This window comes from Seriola aureovittata, chromosome 17, assembly GCF_021018895.1.
Source record: "Seriola aureovittata isolate HTS-2021-v1 ecotype China chromosome 17, ASM2101889v1, whole genome shotgun sequence".
In the NCBI taxonomy this organism is placed as follows: Eukaryota; Metazoa; Chordata; class Actinopteri; order Carangiformes; family Carangidae; genus Seriola; species Seriola aureovittata.
Window position 1 is genome coordinate 18,632,815 of NC_079380.1, and position 19,576 is coordinate 18,652,390.

The window sequence follows — 19,576 nt, forward strand, 5'->3', positions numbered from 1 at the left end:
AAGATGAAGACTCTTTAACAGTGATGATTAAAGGGATGAGAAGGGCACTCGAAATCTGCTTTATCATATGACTTTTACTTCAGGCATGTTTGAAACACTTGCGCAGTATGTTAAAATTGATTGACAGATGTGTTGGCATCGCACCATGTTTTTGACTTTCTCTCTTTCTTCAGCCATCAAAAAAGATCACGTTCTGATTTATGAAAGAGGAGGAGGCTGCTGGTGGTTTTTTTGTCCCTTTTAACTGTTCCCCCTTTTTTTCCAGCTTGTTTTGTTTCTGATCTTTGAGTTTTCAAGGCGGATGTATTTAATCATTAGTGTTTATAAAGAAGCTGGCACACTCTTTCATCAGCCCTCATATTGCTCCTTGTCTGCTGTTGCTCATCGCTGGAGCCTCAGCGGCACAATGTTCCCTTATTTTTCAGAGAAACAAAAAAAACAAGCAGGAGGTGGTCTTGTCCTTGAAAAAGAAGAGAACCAGCAGGGAAACAAACACACACAGATGCACACGCGCAAATGCAAACACATACACAGTTGTGCAAAGAAACCCACACGCCTACGCACAAGCAATCGCAGGCGCCCGCACAATCATTCAGACTTAACAAGCACACACACACACTTCTGAAGACACCTTGGGGAAGCTGGGTATAATTCAGGCAGTGGCAGCCTAAATTAAACATTATTTTCCAGGACAGGTGTGGAGGAGAGGAAGAAATCAATCAGCTCATTTTTCTGGCTCATGAGCTGGAACAACATGAACACACACATGTCAACGTTTACTGTTTACACATACTTGACTGAATCGGTTTATCTGCAAAATGTTCCCTTTGGCAGTAAGCACTTGTGTATTTGATGCCATCAAAGCATCTTCGATGTGAGGCGATCCTTTAGAAATTCGTATTAACAGTAAATAGTTGCATGTTTGGTAACTGTGATCGATCCCCTTGGCAGAAACACTAACTCCTACATTGAAGTGTCCCCGCTTCACCACACAACCTGGATCCCTCTCAAGTGGTGTATTGGATGTTCTCACTGCCCGTGGGTTCATGTTGCAGGGTGTGTGTGTGTGTGTGTGTGTGTGTGTGTGTGTGTGTGTGTGTGTGTGTTGTGTGTGTGTGTGTGTGTGTGTGTGTGAGAGAGAGAGAATGAGCAGTCTCTCAGTCGCCATCAGTTATATGTCTAGAAATAATATGTGTGTGTATGTGTGTGTGTTTCTAAGCCAGGTGTGAATGCCCACTGAGCCGTGATCGCAGGTGTCTCTCTCTCACACACACACACACACACACACACACACTTACTATATTCGTGGGGACCTGTCAACTGAATCCCTAACCCTAACTGAGTCTTAACCCTCAAACAGCCAGTTAAACTTGTGGTGGTGGTGGTGGTGGTGGTGGTGGTGGGGTGGGGGGGTGGGGGGGGGGGGGGGGTTAGCAATTTGGTCCCCATAAAGCTTTATTGCACAAGTGTGGTGGGCTCCAGGAATATGGTAAAACAAGGCCACACACACACACACACACACACACACACATATGAACACGAAACACACTCACACATGAGACAGAAATAGCTTGTGTTTCTGCCCTAGTTACGCCTTGGATACGAATGTTTATGAAAGAGGAATTGGTACTTGAGTTTTCTTTTCTCAGTCCAAAGCACATAATATGTAAATGGAAAAAAAAATTACCAAATGAATAAAATACTGAGATTTATTTTAGATTTTAATCTGTCTGTTTGTTATTGAGGAACAAATGCTTTTTGGGTTTTAGAGTCAGAAAGATGAAAAAGAGGTCTGACCTTGACCCTGACCCGTGTGTGCGTGTGTGTGTGTGTGTGTGTGTGTGTGTGTGTGTGTGTGTGTGTGTGTGTGTGAACTGATGTGAACTCTCGCCTACCTGCTGCACCTCGGTTCTTGTTTCGATTCAATGGGGCTTTAACAAACTTCATGGAAGGCTGACTCCATACAGAGTTTCTTTAGCTATTGCATGTGCACCCACAGACAGACACAGACACACAGACAGACACAGACACAGATATAGACATAGACACAGACACACACACACAGGTCACGCATGGAGCTGCCTTTGTGGTCTTTCTGAATTAATATGAACAAAGAGATGCTGATGAAACCTCTCTGTCAGACTACAGTACAGATAGCCACACTCACAGCATGCAACATGCTCAGTAGTATACACATAAATTAATGCCTTCAGTAGGGCTGAATTATAAATGCTACATTGTCCTACAGGATAGTTGGGATAGTGGATAGTTGGTAGCAGAGGTGGGAAACTGCCATTTATAACTCACTGTCACTCGCTCTCTCTCTCTCTCTCTCTCTCTCTCTCCAGGATCCGAGGGCAAAGCATAAGTTTAAGATCCACACCTACTCCAGCCCGACCTTCTGTGACCACTGTGGCTCTCTGCTCTACGGCCTCATACACCAGGGCATGAGATGTGACCGTATGTTGTCTTTTGGATTGATCATGTTGCCATTAGCGCACACATACTGCATCATTTTATAGTCTTACCCTTATATCAGTATTCACAGTTGCAGCACATACACTGACACCGATACGGCCGCCGTCGTTATATGAGTAAGGTTACATCTTCGCTCAGTACAGTTTCTCCTTGGCCTTTTTTAGTCATAACAGTATTACAACTGCACTGACAAGGCAATCATCCTCAAAATAGTATATATGGTATATATCCATGCAAAGTTATTTAGACCTTATGTTGACGTAATTTAACATTTTCCAAAGTAATATAACATAGTGCACTGTCTCTGCTTATGCACATATCCATGTAAAGAAATTGTGTGTGTGTGTGTGTGTGTGTGTGTGTGTGTGTTTTCCAGATTGTATGATGAACATCCATAAGCGCTGTGTGGCCAACGTGCCGAGCCTGTGTGGGACAGACCACACTGAGAGGAGAGGTCGCCTGCAGATCACCGCTGAGGTCAAGACTAATGTACTCACTGTTACCAGTAAGTTTATCTCAGACACTCACGCACTTATTTGGTCATCACATGCATATACAAATTTGTCAGACATTACTGTAGAATACCAGTCATCTGCTGCCCTCTGCTGGTAGACGTGCAGAGGTGAAGCAATGGTGCAACAGAGCTTGAATACTGTATGAGGTGAGACTAAGAAATCAAATTTTAAAAATCACCAGAATGTATTGATAGAAGCTACGTTTAGGTGATGGTAAGTCAACACAGTATGCTGTTTTGGGGCTTGATTGTTTCCAATTTATGTTGCAAATCTAATGATGTTTGTTTTAAAATGATGTCTCGTCAAAGCTGTAAACCGATTTAACTAAGTGAAGGTCCGAGTTTATGTAAGGTATGTATGCTCTGATGCTCCACCCACAATACAACCCACAGCCGCCGCCGCCTTCTTGTAGCTCGTAGCAATATAAAATAGATACAGACTGCAGGGACCTTATTGGCCTTTTCCGTCTGATCTTTTGCAGCAGTGTTTTTCATAGTTCATTTCTACATATGAAGTGTAAGGTGTATTTTTCATCTAAATTAGATTACGTCCATGGTTTTCTCAAGACCGAATGAGCTGTTACTTCAACGAGCAGGAGAAAAAGAGGAGTCAGATTTATTTACACAGTGTGTCACACACATTCACCCACTGAAGCATGTATATTTTGCTGTTGGGTTGATGACTGAGAAGAGGTATCACTGAGCAAAACAAACAGACACTAGTGTCATTGACACTAACACGCCAATCACTGTGTGACTGTCCTCACTTACAGCAGTACCGCTGGGCAGTTTTTTTTGTTTTTTTACAAAGCAGGATTGCAGCTCAGGGTTTGTCGTCTTCTGTTCAAATGACAGATAGTTTTTATCTGCTAACTGCATGACATACTGCAAACAAATTCCTCACATAAACTGCGATGAACTGTTTTATATTTGCAGCTATTATTTCTTAGCTCGACTTCAGCCTCACGCCAAACAACAAATCACAATGATTGTATTCAGCTGCCATCATGTTGATATCACCGTATGTACCAAAGCTATAAGCTGAAGTACAGTCAAGGTAACAGGAATGTGGTTTCAGACCCCTTTATTACTTTGTTGAAAAAAGTGATGACATTTAAAATCCTTAAAAATTCCTGCATTTCCCGGGAACGTCATTCAATAATCCCCAAAAATAGGATTAAACTAGTTTCTTTCAGCCAATGGTGGTGGACATCCGATGATATAGTTAGATCGGGTGAGTGAACGTTTTAGCTTTGGACTTTCTGCATTGATTTCAGGTGTATTGCAAATACTGCGGTTGTATATAGTCTGTTTAATACTGTTTTATACTTTTTAATTAAGGCATTTAGCAATTTCTTTTGCATCATAATATGAAAAAATGATTAGTAGGTTTTTTGTTTTTTTTCAATGAAATTAATGTTTTCTGACAGAAATGTCTCACTTGGCAAAGACCCATGTCAAAGGAGATACACTGAATCTGGCCTCACAATTTTACTGGAGTTTCTTCACCTGCCTAATGTTGTAATTCACCAATGAATGGAGAACGTGGCCTCCCTGTTGTACTCCTGCAGTGCTTTGTTTCACCTCCAGGTGGCAGCAGATATTTACATTAACTTAATAACTTCTTGGTACCTTTCAACTCAATTACCGATACAGTAATATTCAATCTGAAAACACACTAAAAACGTTTGGCAGAAATTAAACTTCAGTGTCATGTCAAAATGTTGTGCTCCGGTGCTGAATGATCTGAATTCACAGAAGTACCTTTGGCTTTTGTAGAATAACCTGCATCATGTAGCACAAACTTCAAAGGCTTGAGATCTGCTGTTATCATGCACAGTTAATGTCATATCCCAAGTCTGACTACATACAATATGGATTTCCCAGTCTCTGCCCTACATACATCCGCTTCCGCTTCAGCTGCGCCACGATTCACTTTAAAGTAGTAGATGAGTCAAAGGCCAAGAATGTCGATCCTGTCCAAGCTCCTCTTTCTCTTCCACTCATATATACTATACTGGGGCGAACGGTTACTTTGCTTAGCGTGCTACCATCAACACCTGGACTCTGATAGGTGGCAGGAAAAGGTCGGACCGGTGGCATTCATACGTGTCATAAAGCTTACAAACTTGTATGAGGAGTTTCCAAGGAGCAAATTTATTTTGCTGAAATTTAATTTGTAACTTAATATAATTGAATTCACACCTTTTGATGGATCAGTCTTGAAAAAAAAGATTTTCATTTCTGCTGTTAAAAGACTTAAATATTTAATTCCTCTGGGATTGTAAATTGTCAATTTTACATGATCTGATCATCAGTATCTCCACTAAATATTGCTGAAATAGTAATAATAATAATAATAATAATAAAAACAGTGAAAACCTAATGAATATCTTAAAAAGAGACTGTATGTACATTACATGTCTGCATAGTAAATCATTTTCTCTGCACGGTCGTTGGGATTCATCCACCTTTTTTCTGTCTCGCTCTCCCACTCTCTCCTCTCTCTTCCTGGTTCCCACGCTCGTAGACTGAACATTAGTGGGGATTTACTGTGGGAAGTGATAAGAGAGCAGACTTATCGCACACAGACTGCTAGGACAGCAGTAGAATATAAAAAATAACCAAATAGAACAGAATACATAAGAATAAAGCTAAATTGTAGGAGCTGTCAAGGAAAGCTATCATCTTAATTTTTTTTTACAGTTTAGTTTTATCTGCCTATTAGTCTTAGTATGCATTTAGAGTAATGTCACAGCCAGCAGGAATTATATTTTCAACACTTACACATTCTAATTTGAAATACATTTTTGTGCAGAAAATGCAGAGATTGTTGTGTTACACTCACTCACGATAAAATCCGTCTCATTTTCCTTGTGGCTGTAGTTTACGGTCAGTGAGAGGCACGGGTGGCGCAGTACTCACTGGTGTCTGCAGGGGTCAGTGTGCAGCCACCAGCAGCTTTCTCCCTCATTGCAGCGAGGTAGAAAAAAATGCAGCACAGAGAACGAATTGTAGAACCACCAGGAATTATTCTACAGCTTAACAAAACAGGAGCCAGTGGAAATGGCTGCGACTCTGAGAGATGCATTGGTGCTGTGGACTTTAGTTGTGGATTTAGTCAAAGCAATTGACATGGGTGTAAAGTGACACTTTATTGATCACTTTGATGCCCCCCCCAGATCAGAGCACAGGGTCAGTGGCAAATGGAGATGGAGGATCAGCATCTAGCTCAAGGACACTCCAGCAGGGAGAATGCAGCCCAGGCCCTCAGAATCATGGTGTCCTGTTTGAGACTTGGGAATTTGAACACTTACTGGCATTCAGGTCAGCACTGCAGACTGTTCTATTCTAAGTATTTAGGTGTGGTTTATCACAGTACCCCTGACTAGAAAAGCAGAACACAGGCTTCACACTGTTCCTCCAACCTGAAGAGATTATTGAGGCTCTTATTTACTAAAAATATCCATAATGCGGGAGGAAGAGGAAGAGCCCTCAACAGAGTCACTGAAAGGCTACTGAACCGAAATTAGACCTGGCCTCTGCTTCGTGCTGAAAGAACGAACAGCAGATGTTGCACCTGTGATTTCAAGTCAGTGTGTTAACCGAATGCAGAATGTCGGCGGCGGCGGACGGACTGGGATCACACTCAGCTAGGGGTGTGATCAACATCAATCAAAATTCATTTTCTTTGGTGTGAACCCACAGGGAGAACTTGATCCATTTCATCAGAAAGACTTTTCATCTAGGTTTATCATGTTGGCAGCTGAGTCAAAAACAAATACACAAGTCCCATGCTAGTCCCTGAAGTAACAGTCCTGATGGACTGTGCAGCGCACCTTAATGAAGCTCGGCGGTGTTGGCACCGGTTGATAACATACTGATAACACGTAAAATCAACGTCACATCAACATTTTTCCTTTTATACAATTAAATGTAGCATTTGTAGGTTCAGAGCAGATGTTGATGTTACAGGAGAGGATCTGGACTCTTTATCTGGCACCGATTTTTTTTTTTTTTTTTTTTTTTTTTTTTTGCATGTTCTCATCTGTCTTGACAAGCCAAACTGAACATACATCTGCTCGCCGTGAATGTCAGTACCATTTCACTGTCCCCTAGGGGAGTCATCTGAAAAAGACTTTACTAATTTTGCAGCACACATGCAAGTAGAGGCTGGACAGAACATAAGATTCCTACTTCGACTCCAATGAGGCTGCTGCACATGGGGAAAAGGTGCACTGCCAACACCCACGCTGCTGTGCACATACAGTATTCTGCTGTTACTGCACTCTTATCTTCATTCACCCTCCCTGTAGACGCAAGTACACGCGTTATATCTCTCCCACTCTCACACACATCTATACACACACCCATACATGCTCTTTGCAATTAACACATACTGTATGCAAGTAAGAATCTGTCACACGCATACACAGTCACATGCATGTAACACATCTGTGCTTGCACAAGCAAATCAATTCACTCACTCACACAAAAAAAACACACACACCCTTTCCTATTTACTGTAATTGTCCTATGAGACCATTTGGCTGGCCACTCTCTTCGTAGCTCGCCACAAACAGCATTTGATGGTCACTTTAACAGACATCATCTAATATTTATTGACCTGCTCAGCTGAAGGCTTAACGTTGGCCACTGGGTCTGTGCTGTGGTAAACCTCTTGGATCTTAGCGTAGCATAGCGCTTCGACAGCATGAAGACCTCATTTCTCTGACATCTTGAAGTGTTCTCACACTGCGAAGATCTGCTCTCAGTCCTGGTTTTAAAGGATGTTGCACGTTCCACGCAGCTCTAAGAGCCGCGTATCTCAATTGTTTGTTGTCAAAACTATTGTGGGCAGAGACGGCCTGAAAAGTTTCACTCCACTTTCAGGTGAACTCGGGTGCACTGCGGTGACAATACAAGACGGACCAGATTCAGTATCATGTAACAATTACGTGTGACATTTTTAGTCTGCATAATTTGTCTCCTAATCATGGCAGCACACCTTTTTTTTGTACAGAACATGTTGTCTCCTCCCTTCTCTTCTTTTTCTAGCAGTCCTTTGTTATCCGTGAAATAAACTCCAGACTCAACTGAAGCTAAAATCCCTCTGTTACTTCATTTACTCTTTAACTACCACAGAAGATACATCTAAGCGCAGTAAAGTGCAGCGTAATTTGCTGTGAGCGAGCAGAATTACCTTTATTTTGATCACCCCGTCCCATGTCTATGTTGCCATAATGATGAAGTGTGATGAGTAGAGTTCTGGTCAGACATGAACCCAGACTCAAATTTCCAAGAAATAGTTTTCAACTAAAATGAGCAGATGCAGAAAAAGGACCCATGGACAGACAGGTCCAAAACACAACAGAAATAGAGGAGACTGGATCCAAAAGGGTGTTGACCACATAGACCCAAATAGAGCGAGAACCCATCAGAGCAGGCAGCAGCGCAATTCGCCAACTATTAACCACCAGCCATGGCTGAAACAAGTAACAACACATGCCGTTTTTCCCTTCAATTCTCATTTAACAACACCATCTCACAAGTTCTCACTACTTGATGAGACTGGATATAGCTCGGGTGTGTGGAGACCTCCGCTCACAAACATGCAGATTGGTGTAATGAATGAGTAACATGTCAGTCCGCGTGGCTTAGTTTAAACAGGTCTTGGTTTGTTTCTAACAAAGTAGTGCAAACCCTAAAGCAGCGAAGGACAGCAAACTACAAATGTTATCTTGGAGTTACTATTCCAGTAAATTCAGACACCAAGAGACATGTTTTTAGGTTTCTGCTAATGTAGATGGATTCATCATAATCTCTGGGCAGGAGACTGGGTCGGAGGAGATAAATAAGTTGTGTCACCTCTCTTAGTTGGTGTTTAAAGGTAGGAGGCACCAACTTGAGGCAGTGAGTTGACTTCTCTTCTGAGGAGCATGAATCGAACTCCTGCGCAGGAGTTCTCCACGGTTACCCTCTCTGACTATTCAAGAAGAAAAAATTGAAAACTAAAATCTTCCACATTCTCTCTTCATTTCCACAAAAATGCTACGTTAAAAACATTATAGAGCTAACTCAGTGAACTACTTTGTACTGTGTGTTTGTGTATGGGGGGGGTGTAAAGGTTCTTGTGTGTGTGTGTGTGTGTGTGTGTGTGTGTGTGTGTGTGTGTGTGTGTGTGTGTGTGTGTGTGTGTGTGTGTGTGTGTGTTCTCCCTAGTGACATGCCTAAGACACAGAAGCACCAGCCCTGCTTCTAGTAATTGGATGTGACCTCACAACTTGACCAGCAACAATAATTGCACACACACACACCCACACACACACACTTATTCATATACACTCAAAAGTCACTCGCAGGGGATTTTACAGAAGTCTGGAATACAATTACAGGCCAATAACAGACAGCCACAAAAGAAGGATTAGTGTTGGAAGTGGCAACCTTCATCTGTCTACATGGTCATTACAGACAGATCTGGCAACCCCAAGGCTCTAACCCCCAGTACAGCTCGAGGGGTTCTGCTGTGTGTATGTTTGTGTTTGTGTGACTAATTTAATTTGCTGGTTTCAGGGGAGAGTCTTGCTGCTAAACAGATTACTGACAGGAAGCACTTTTCAAATTTGGGTCACACGCGTTCACAGAAGATTTGACACGAACACCTGCCAACCCGCTAACTATGGGTAAAAGTTCATTGTAGGTTCTGAATTAAATCCCCGAGATCCCTTTGCACAATAATGAGCAGTGCACAGCTGTAGGTCATGTGCACAAGTACGGTGAGGATGTATTTGAACCCACCTGTAGTCTCCAGTCTTGCACGCTACACACAACATGACATGTGCAAAGGGTTTGAATTGATTGGATTATAAATACGAAGGTGTGGTGATTAATTATTATTTTCTCAGTAATGTTCCTCCTTGTATCAGTTTTAAGGAAAATGGCTGACCGTATCAGAGGAGTGTCCATACCAGCTCCTATGATATTGTCGTCCAAGAGGGTCAGAGTAATGAAGTTTGGAAGTACAGCACGGTAGACATGAAGCCAACAGCAGGTGGTGCTCTCTGGGAAGTTTAAGAAAATATAACTCAAAAGTTACAGATCTTCACAGTAACCAGATTACAGTTAAAATTTGTACAGTGAATGCAAAAAATTTGTTACATTATTATTATTACCACTACTTTGAAGATGGCCTTTATTTTACTTAAGCAATTAATAAGGTTGCAGTTAATTACATATTTTAGGTAAATCAATAAATGATTGTGATGACATTGTGTTTTTTATTTTTCCTAATGGTCATTTTAAATAGTAACCCATGATTTGGTGTGCTACCAGAAAATCAAGTCGTCTGGTAAAATATTAGAAATTTTTGCGTTATTCTAAAAAAATCAAGCTCCACTATCACACACACAAGACCATTTCCCATTTCTGTCCACAAAATGTCGTTACTGATGATTCTCCCTCTCTTTCCCTACCTCCTTCCTCCTTTCTTTCTTCTCCCTCTGCCTCCAGTCAAAGAGGGTAGGAATCTGGTTCCCATGGACCCGAACGGTCTCTCAGACCCCTACGTGAAGCTTAAACTGATTCCAGATCCCCGCAGCGAGAGCAAACAGAAGACCAAAACCATAAAGTGCTGCCTCAACCCCACCTGGAATGAGACCTTTAAATTGTAAGGCTCCGTTACACCATGTTTGGTTTCTTATATAATTTATTTTTCTGTCTTTGCCTTTTCCTCTCTTCTCCTTCCTTCAGTCTTTCCCCATCTTTATCTCTGTTTCTTGTCTTTCATCTCTCTCACTCTCTCAGTGCGGTGTTTTAAGAGCATCACATTATGCTCATCTTTCCAAGCATGTGTAACCGCTGGCACTCGGATAAAAACATCTGGCTCCTTATTCACAAAACCTTGCTTTTGGGGTCGGTTCCTGCAGTTAGCTCCAATTACATTCTTAATAAGCCACATCGCAGTTTGCATGGAAGAAGACGGAGATTTGCATTTTCAGGCATCTGGGTGCAGATGCTCGGTTTGAAAGGCATTTTTTTGCACCTATGCAACAAATCAAAAAGTTGAATATTAAATATTGAAGAGGTAAAAAAAAATGGCCATCATCCAGTTGTTGATTGTCCCTGTTTCTCTCCCAGCCACCTGAAGGAGTACGATAAGGACCGCCGTCTGTCGGTGGAGATATGGGACTGGGATCTGACCAGCCGCAACGACTTCATGGGATCACTGTCCTTTGGCATCTCGGAGCTCCAGAAACAAGGAGTGGATGGATGGTGAGATTAAAGGAGGGATGGAGGGATGAATGGAGGAGGGGATGGAGAGACGTGAGGCAGAGAAACAGCACAGGTAGAGGAGGAGGGAGAGTGAAGGTGACCTTGTTCATTATTGCACTGTTGGAGAAATACTTTAGTTGGAGCTCCTCTTTTCATTCATGCCAAAGCATCTCTGCCCCGTCTCTTTATCTCTGCTTCTTTATCTCTCCACTACCCTCCCTCCCACTCTCTCTCCGTAGCTCGGTCTCTATATCTCTCTATCTTCCTCTCTTCCTGTCTTTTTTGCTGATGCTGCCCTGTCAGGGATTTTAATGAGATGCCAGCGTTTGAGGTGGAATGGTGGAGGTGGAGAGATGCCATTAAAGACCTGATATTCAGAGCAGAGAGAACTTGTGCAAGTGTGTGTTTTCCTCTACTCCATCTATGTGCAGCTCCAAAGCCTCACACCTGCTGGCAGCAGGAGCCAGGGGGAGGAACACAGCCAAAGTGACATGAACACAACAGCTGCGGTTTACGGCTAAAAGTTTGCATATTTCTCCAGGTCGTTGCCCTCTGTGGGAGGAATGTGAAATTATTTTCGAAAGAGTTGAGTTTAGTGACTTCATCTCACTTTTCTATTGTCTATAAATGGCTATATATCCTAGCAAGAATGTCAGGTGTTTATTACAAGATGGGGGTCCTTCATATCAACAGCAAGCAGAAGATTTAATCATAAGCTGAAAAATACATAACCCTAACCCCAAAATAAGAACTGCAACCTGTTTGCAGTTTGTTTGCCTTTCATTGCTTTAGATGTTTCCACTGTGCAAAGGCTTCAACAGAAAGTCATCTTTAAAGTGGCAATAACTAACAATGGATCACATGTACATTTCATCTGTAGAAAACTCTCCACTCTCCTCTTCCCGTCTTCCCTGAATGAAAGATGAAGTAAAGCCCTAAAAGTATTCACATGATTTAACGTCATCAACAGCAGCAACATAGTGCGATTTCAACCTGTTGCTGCTATTTGACAGTACTGCCCACATGTGCAGCGATGACGTTTACACAGCGATTACCATTTACCACCAAACATGTCAGCATGTCAAGCTAAAAAGGAATCAGGAATCCCGTCGATAGAAATGGTCACAAACAACAGGATCCGTGTTTTCTGAGAAAATTACAGCTGAAAAAAGCATTAAAACTCAGCTCGATGTCGTTTCAGTGAATGTGTTAGTTTTGCTGTGAGGTATGAGGTTGTGGCATCGGTTATAATAGGGCCAATATGGAAAATTACTGTCTGTTGATTGTGTGAAATGATAAGCATCTCAGCTGTGCTTTGGCCCATCTCTGTCAGATCACCATGAAGGAGAGTGAATTACTAAATAATCAGCTGATTATTCTTCGAGACTTTAAATCGGATTGCACTACCTGTCAGCAGCCTCAGCTAATGGCAGCAGTTAAACGCTTAAATCGTATAAACTAATTGTGAATTGATTTGACGGGAAATATTCTCTCGTCAGGTTTAAGCTGCTCTCCCAGGAAGAAGGCGAGTACTTCAATGTTCCCGTTCCTCCGGAGGGGGAGGAGGGCAACGAGGAGCTACGGCAGAAATTTGAGGTGTGTGCACATTTGAAGCTTTAGTCTAGTTGTTTTTTTTTTTTTTTTTTCATGTTGAAGTGTATATAAATGTGTGCTTGCATATGTTTGGATGTGTCGGCACGGTAGGCTTGTGAATGTGTGTGTGCACAGTGCATCTTTGTGTGTCTGAGTGAGAGCCTCTCTGGGAGAGCTGTTAGCAGTTGGCAGACACACTTATAGTACCATCCGGTCTGGCACACTGCAGGTCCAGACGTGTGTGTGTGTGTGTGTGTGTGTGTGTGTGTGTGTGTGGTGTGTGTGTGTGTGTGTGTGTGTGTGTGTGTGTGTGTGTGTGGCTGACCAATAGGCCCACTCATTAACACATTTGGCAAAGGATAACCCCACTCTGTGCATTTCCTCGTTTTTCTTCTCTTTTCCTCTTCTCCTTCTGTCTTGCCGTCACTAAGCCACAAAACATTAGAGTCTCATTTTGTAACGTGCTGTTGTTCACAGAGTTAAGTGAAAGTGTTTGGGGGCAGTTTTGCTTTTGTTTCCTTTTGCTTTAGCTCCACTTGTGGTTTGAGGACAGGTTCCAGTTTTAAAACAGTGAAACCATGACAGTTTCTTGCAAATCGTTAGATGTGAAGATTAATACCCCTCTCATGTCTGTATGGGAAATAAGGCTAAGGATCGTTTCCAGTCTTTCCAGTACGCTGACTGGCCAACTTTAGCTTCATGTTTAACTATACAGACATGAGAGGGGTATCAGAATCTGAAAACACTAAATTATTCCTTTAACAACATGTTTTGTCTGTTTTGAGCAGCTATCATTCAGTTGAGGTTTGTGTGGTCACCATGTAAGAGGTGCCTCAGCGGCTGAGACGCCAACTTCGATTGCAGGTTTTGATCAACTATTTTTCCCCCTGCGACCGCAACATGTGACATTTAGCCAACTGTGATATCCCTCCTCTTCAGAGTCTTTTCACATGTCCACATCTGTCCTGCTGCAGGACGTTGCTATTATGTGGTAGTTGGGAAATCTGTAAATCTTCTTGTTTGCTTTTTTATTTTACCAGGACTCCTAAGGTATACTTAATTTTTATCACATATTCTGTGATTCTTAGATAAGTATGTGATCACAGTATGTGATCATTTTCATTGTCACATTCAGACTCTTAACTCAACACACTTGTTTGATTAAGAGTCTGCATATTGACTTTATCGGGAGGTACTGTAGCCTTCTATCCTCCATTTCTCTCCTCTTTTCCTCCACCCTTTCTTCCTATGGCTTCCTCCTCTCTCCTTCAGTTATCTGTCTTGTCCTCTGTCACCTTCAGTGCCCCCCTGTGTGTTTCTCTCTCTTTATCTGTTTTTCTTCCCATCCATCTCCTCAAGGTCATGGTCCTCAGACGTTCACTGAGACACATTCTCAGGGGGCTGGCTATCTCTCTCTCACACACACACACACACACACACACACAAACACAAGCTTGTAGGCAACCTCTAGGGTGAAGCTCAGACAGAAAGAAAGACACAGGGAGAGGCAGAGAGAAATTTCACTTTGGTAACATGACCTGCATGCCTCCATTACATGTTATCCAGAACCACACACACACACACACACACACACACACATACAAGACAGTCACAATGATAAATAATGCATGTCATGGGTACACCTAGTGTGTGTGTGAGTAACACTCAAAATGTTATTCAGGGGTAGTTAAGGAGAAGATTATTTTATGCTTCTTTATACTTGTACCATGTTTATCTTACAGCTGCAGTTTCTTGTTACTTTGCATATTAAGATTTTAAATACAGAACATGATGAGCTTATAAAACATGATTTGTTGTTGGCAACTGTATGTAAAACAGAATTTGCTCCAACTCAACCGACTCCCACTGTTCCAACTGCTTCTTACATTAAAGAGCAACTTAATGCATCAGTAAAAATAATCTAAAATTGATCTGTGATGCTTCAAGTACATTTTACAAGCTAATATACCTTTCACTCACTCACTCACTCACTCACTCACTCACTCACTCACTCACTCACTCACTCACTCACTCACTCACTCACTCACCCTATATTCTTTTATTCATACTCTTTTCTGTCTGTCTGTTGTCTTTCCTCGCCTTTTCTTTCTCTTACCTTCGCTTTCTCCATTTCTTCTATATACACGCAGGGGTGTGAATTAATGTGTGTGTGTGTGTGGGGGGGGGTTGGTGGAAAGATAAAGCTGGATGAGATATAGAGATGTGAGATCAAGGCGGGCAAGTGAGAGGAGATTTATTGACAGCAAAAGAAACAGCAAGTTTCAACTTCTGTAATTACCAGAAACTTTAAAATAACGTGTTAATTTGATGCATTTCCACAAGCTGCAGCAAACAAAAAATGATGTATGTGTCGTGGAGGTGGTGATAATCTTTGATGCTAATCTCATAGTCATCCAAACAAATCACCTGCAGAGACTCACTTGAGGTTGTTCGTTAACAAACGACACCACATACAAACGAACAGAGTATAAACTCCTTCTAAATCTGCTGAATTGATTTAAGTAAATCTTCAGATTGCATTTTATTTACATGTAACTCAGAGTGATGGTGACTTTGCAGCCATTTCACCACAGGGTTTGTTGACTCTTCTGTCGTTCCTTTCAGCAAGCGGGAGATATCACAGCTGTCAGAAAATCCACAATATCTCAGACTCGTGATTAGAACTTGAGTCTCACTGTGTGTGAACATGGCTGCTGCCCTGAGGCTGCATCAGGACAGTGTCTATGGAGGCAGTTGAAGGTTTTTCTAACGTCATCATTTATTGCACAGGTGCATTTTCGTCACCAGTTTAGTGCACACGTTGTTCTTTATTCACAAAAGCAAGAACCACCTCAAACCCGTGTTAAAAGCTTTTGGGGTTTTGTGACAGTTTCTCAGATGTTTCCGTTTCCATTCAACCTTTTTACAGTAATATTTTATAACGTGCACAAAAAAACACTTGATTGTAGACAGAGACAGACGGGGAGAGAGAGAGCAGCATTAATCTCTGAAGGCTTTGAGAGTGTTGCCTTCAGCATGGTCTGCTGCTCACAAATACCTCGACTGCTCCTCCTCTGTGTGTGTGTGTGTGTGTGTGTGTGTGTGTGTGTGTGTGTGTGTGTGTGTGTGTGTGTGCTTGCGTGTGTGCGTGTGTTTGTGTGTCACAACAGATGGAGACAGATAGAGCCTTTTATCCATAGATGAGTCAAAAACCGTATGGGTTGCATCACACAGCACACAGTACACAACAAACAGCAGCAGAGTAGTTGGATGCCTCACTCTGTCAATTTTCAAGATGAGGCGGAGGAGAAATTACTGCAACTGCACAGGACAGAGGAAGTGCAGGGAGACTCAGTGCGGATCAGCAATTTAAGATAAGATGTGATAAGATAAGATGTATTCATCCCGTGTGTCTGTTTCTGAGTGTGTAGGCGCTGTGTTAATGCCTTAAGATCATAGATTAAATTGTAGCACAGCTTAACAAAGTGGAGAATAAAATTATAATAGAAGTTTCTTATGACAGAGACAGGACAAGGTCGAGGCAGAGATGGATAAATTGAGAGTGAGTTAGAAATGAAGAACAGAGTGAATAGAGGAGAGGGACAGGGAAGTGGTGACAGACATGAATAAATGGAGAGTCAGAGACACGGGCCACATGTATTAAGATGAAATAGAAAATGAATTATTTTAGAGAAAGAGAGATGGTGCAAAAACTTTCAGAGTGAGTGGGAGAGAGCGGTTGAAGGACAGAAACAAGGGAAGTGGTGACAGTCATGACGGAACAGAGTGACAGACGCGCAGGGAGGCCATATTTGTTATGGAAAGTGTGAACTGGGGAGTAAAGCGCCTGTACAGAATAATTGAAAGTCTAAAAACTTTCCCCTATTAACATATTTGCCAATTCCACTTGTGGTGCTATTAAAATGCCCCACATTTTGAAAAAGAGGCCTTACCAGCAAAAGTCATGTGCTGTTTGGTGTTTAAGGAAAGTTTCGTGTTAGAACTATGGTGTCTATAATCTGAAGTTAAACTGGTTTTGTGTGTAAAATGTTAACATTTCCGTGTGAGTCAAGCTTCTTATATCTTTTGATCACTGTTCGCAGTGCTGACAGTGATGTCCAATAACCTTGATCTGGTGTGAAAATTCAAGCATCTTAAATGTAGCACAAGCATTAGCGTTTCACTAGTAACTTGGTGATCGGATTATTTGGCACATTTACCATAAACAATAAAAATTGGGTGAAGATAATTAGTAGCATATATGTTGTATATATATTTGTAAGAAGGAGCTATTCTTTGCCCGGCTTGCTAAAGAGAAAAATGTTACACTGATTTTTCACTGATATTCTAATGTATCAAAATTACTGAAATTATTTATTGATTTTAAAATAGCACCTCTGAATGAGACTAGAACCACCAGGACAAATGTGGGTGTGGAAAGTGAATGAGGAAATCTCTTGCTTCCATCAATAAATACTGTTGAAAGGCCCTGTGTCACTAAGCTGCCCCACCCCTACATTGTTTTAAATGTTAGTAGGATCAGATATATTATGTGCCAACTCCACTGCAGTGTCTTTGAATGTTTAAGGTTTTGTCTGATCTTGTCCCCTGTTGTGTCCTTCCTCCATCCAGAGAGCTAAGATTGGTCCAGGCAAGAACACGGAAGGCAAATCGGCCAATGCTGCGTCCCGCTTCGACTCCAATGGCAACCAAGACCGCATGAAGCTGTCTGACTTCAACTTCCTGATGGTGTTGGGAAAGGGCAGCTTTGGCAAGGTGAGGCCATGGTGTTTGTGTGTGTGTGTGTGTGTGTGTGTGTGTGTGTGTGTGTGTGTGTGTGTGTGTGTGTGTGTGTGTGTGTGTGTGTGTGTGTGTAGACAAGCAGCTGAGACGCTAGTGGCAGTGTGGATTAAAATGTATGTCCACTTGGCAGCAGATAAAGGATTGTAAGTGAACTGTGTTATTCCTTCTTTCAAAAGTTTCACATCAGCAGATCACAGCAGAAAAAGCAGCAGCCATCATGTACTTGATTTCTTTCTGTACCTTACATCACATCCTAATAACGGATTCTCAATAAATGCAGGATATATGGCGACGATGGACATGTGAACACGTAGTTTAATATCCGCGCTCTAACTGCATGCTATGATAAATCCCTCTCTGAGCATCTGTGTGTGTTTTGTTTGGCTGCATGTTAGAGCTTTCTAATCTAACGCACAAGGATCCACACACAGGGCTTAGAGGAAAAGCAAAGATGGACAGAAAGTCCTGGATAGAGATAGAGAGAATTACAGGAGATGAAGCGCAGGTAGACAGAGATGGATGGAGGGAAAGGGACAACGAGAATGACATGACAAGTGGAGGGGGTGATGAAAGGAGCGAGAGACAGAGATGTGAGAGGATGGCGGCAAGGTTGGCATGAATGAATTTAGCGAGAGGTAAAAACGTCAGACTGAATGAAAAGCGGGAGAGTGAAAAGGGAGGGGGAAACCATGGTGAGGGAAAACTGACATGAATGAATGAAAACCAAGGCAAGAAACGGAAAGAAAAGGGAGGATGTGGCGAGAGAGAGAAAGAGAGAGTGAGAGGAAATTGGGTAAAGGATGGGTAGAGCAGCAGGGCGGAGAAAGGGAGAGAGAGAGAGAGAGAGTGAAAGTGACAGAGAACGACAGAGAGAAAAAGAGAGACCATTGTCTGTGTACCAGACCTGTATGCTGGCTGCCTGTTTCCATGGTAACAGGCATTTAAAGCTACACTGATGCGTCAACGTGGAGAGACAGAGCCGAGGCTCGATCGTTACCGGAATACCAGACACACACACGCATACACACATTCCTGAGACATGCTCAGATACGCATGAGTACACACACACACACAGCCGGAGACTGATACAATCACACATGCATACATGATCGTCCATTCTTCATTTAGGCCTATACTATGTACACACACACGACACGAATGCACAGACACACACACCAGTAAATTCTGTGAATACTAGCTCCGCTCAGCAAGCTGATGTGAGTGTGTGTGAATACCAACTGATTTAAGAAATAAAGAGACACACACACAAACAGGCGCTCATGTGACGTGTGTGTGTTATTTTAATGTTCCTGAGTTTGCGTGGGAGGCAGGTATCCTCAGAGCTGTGCTTTCTGCTTCATTGTCTGAGGACATCTGCATCACATGCTAACATTTCACTGTGGACCTTCTTACAGTCTGATAATAACATGAGCACACACACACACACACACACAGACACAGACACAGGTAAGCCTATCTCATGGGCAGACACATGCACGCTCATGCTTTTGATTGACTAGTATTCATGGCTCTATACACCCATGACAAGCATACACGTGCTTCATGTGCATAAGCACACATCTGCAGAGCCGGACTTCTGCTGTTACCACACACTACTTTGATCATAGCGTCATGGACAGCCACTTAAATCCTCAGCTTTTAGGCAATTTTTGACAATTAGTCTATGTTACTGAGGCTAAGGAGGGTTTTAATGAGTGGTAGAAACATAATATCAGGTGCTTACAGACCTAATCAATTTGTCAGTCATATTGGGTCTCAGCCCCAATATGAGCAGGCTCTGGTTGGGTTTGCTTGTGGCGTTGCAGACCAATAAATGGAATTGATCACAGGATTTTATGATAGATTTGTGACACCCCAAACATGATATATCAGTATGGTCTGTTGTTTTTGCTGTTG

General features: G+C 42.2%; 1 protein-coding gene across 2 annotated transcripts in view; it reads left to right on the forward strand.

The window, feature by feature from the left end:
- prkcbb (protein kinase C, beta b) overlaps positions 1–19,576 on the forward strand; it is a 95,040-nt gene that overhangs the window by 38,573 nt on the left and 36,891 nt on the right. For both annotated transcript variants that reach the window (XM_056400781.1, XM_056400780.1), the window contains exons 4-9: positions 2,349–2,460; positions 2,855–2,983; positions 10,502–10,658; positions 11,129–11,263; positions 12,763–12,859; positions 17,489–17,632. In XM_056400781.1, the coding sequence (XP_056256756.1) occupies positions 2,349–2,460; positions 2,855–2,983; positions 10,502–10,658; positions 11,129–11,263; positions 12,763–12,859; positions 17,489–17,632 (774 nt within the window). The remainder of the gene's footprint in view (positions 1–2,348; positions 2,461–2,854; positions 2,984–10,501; positions 10,659–11,128; positions 11,264–12,762; positions 12,860–17,488; positions 17,633–19,576) is intronic.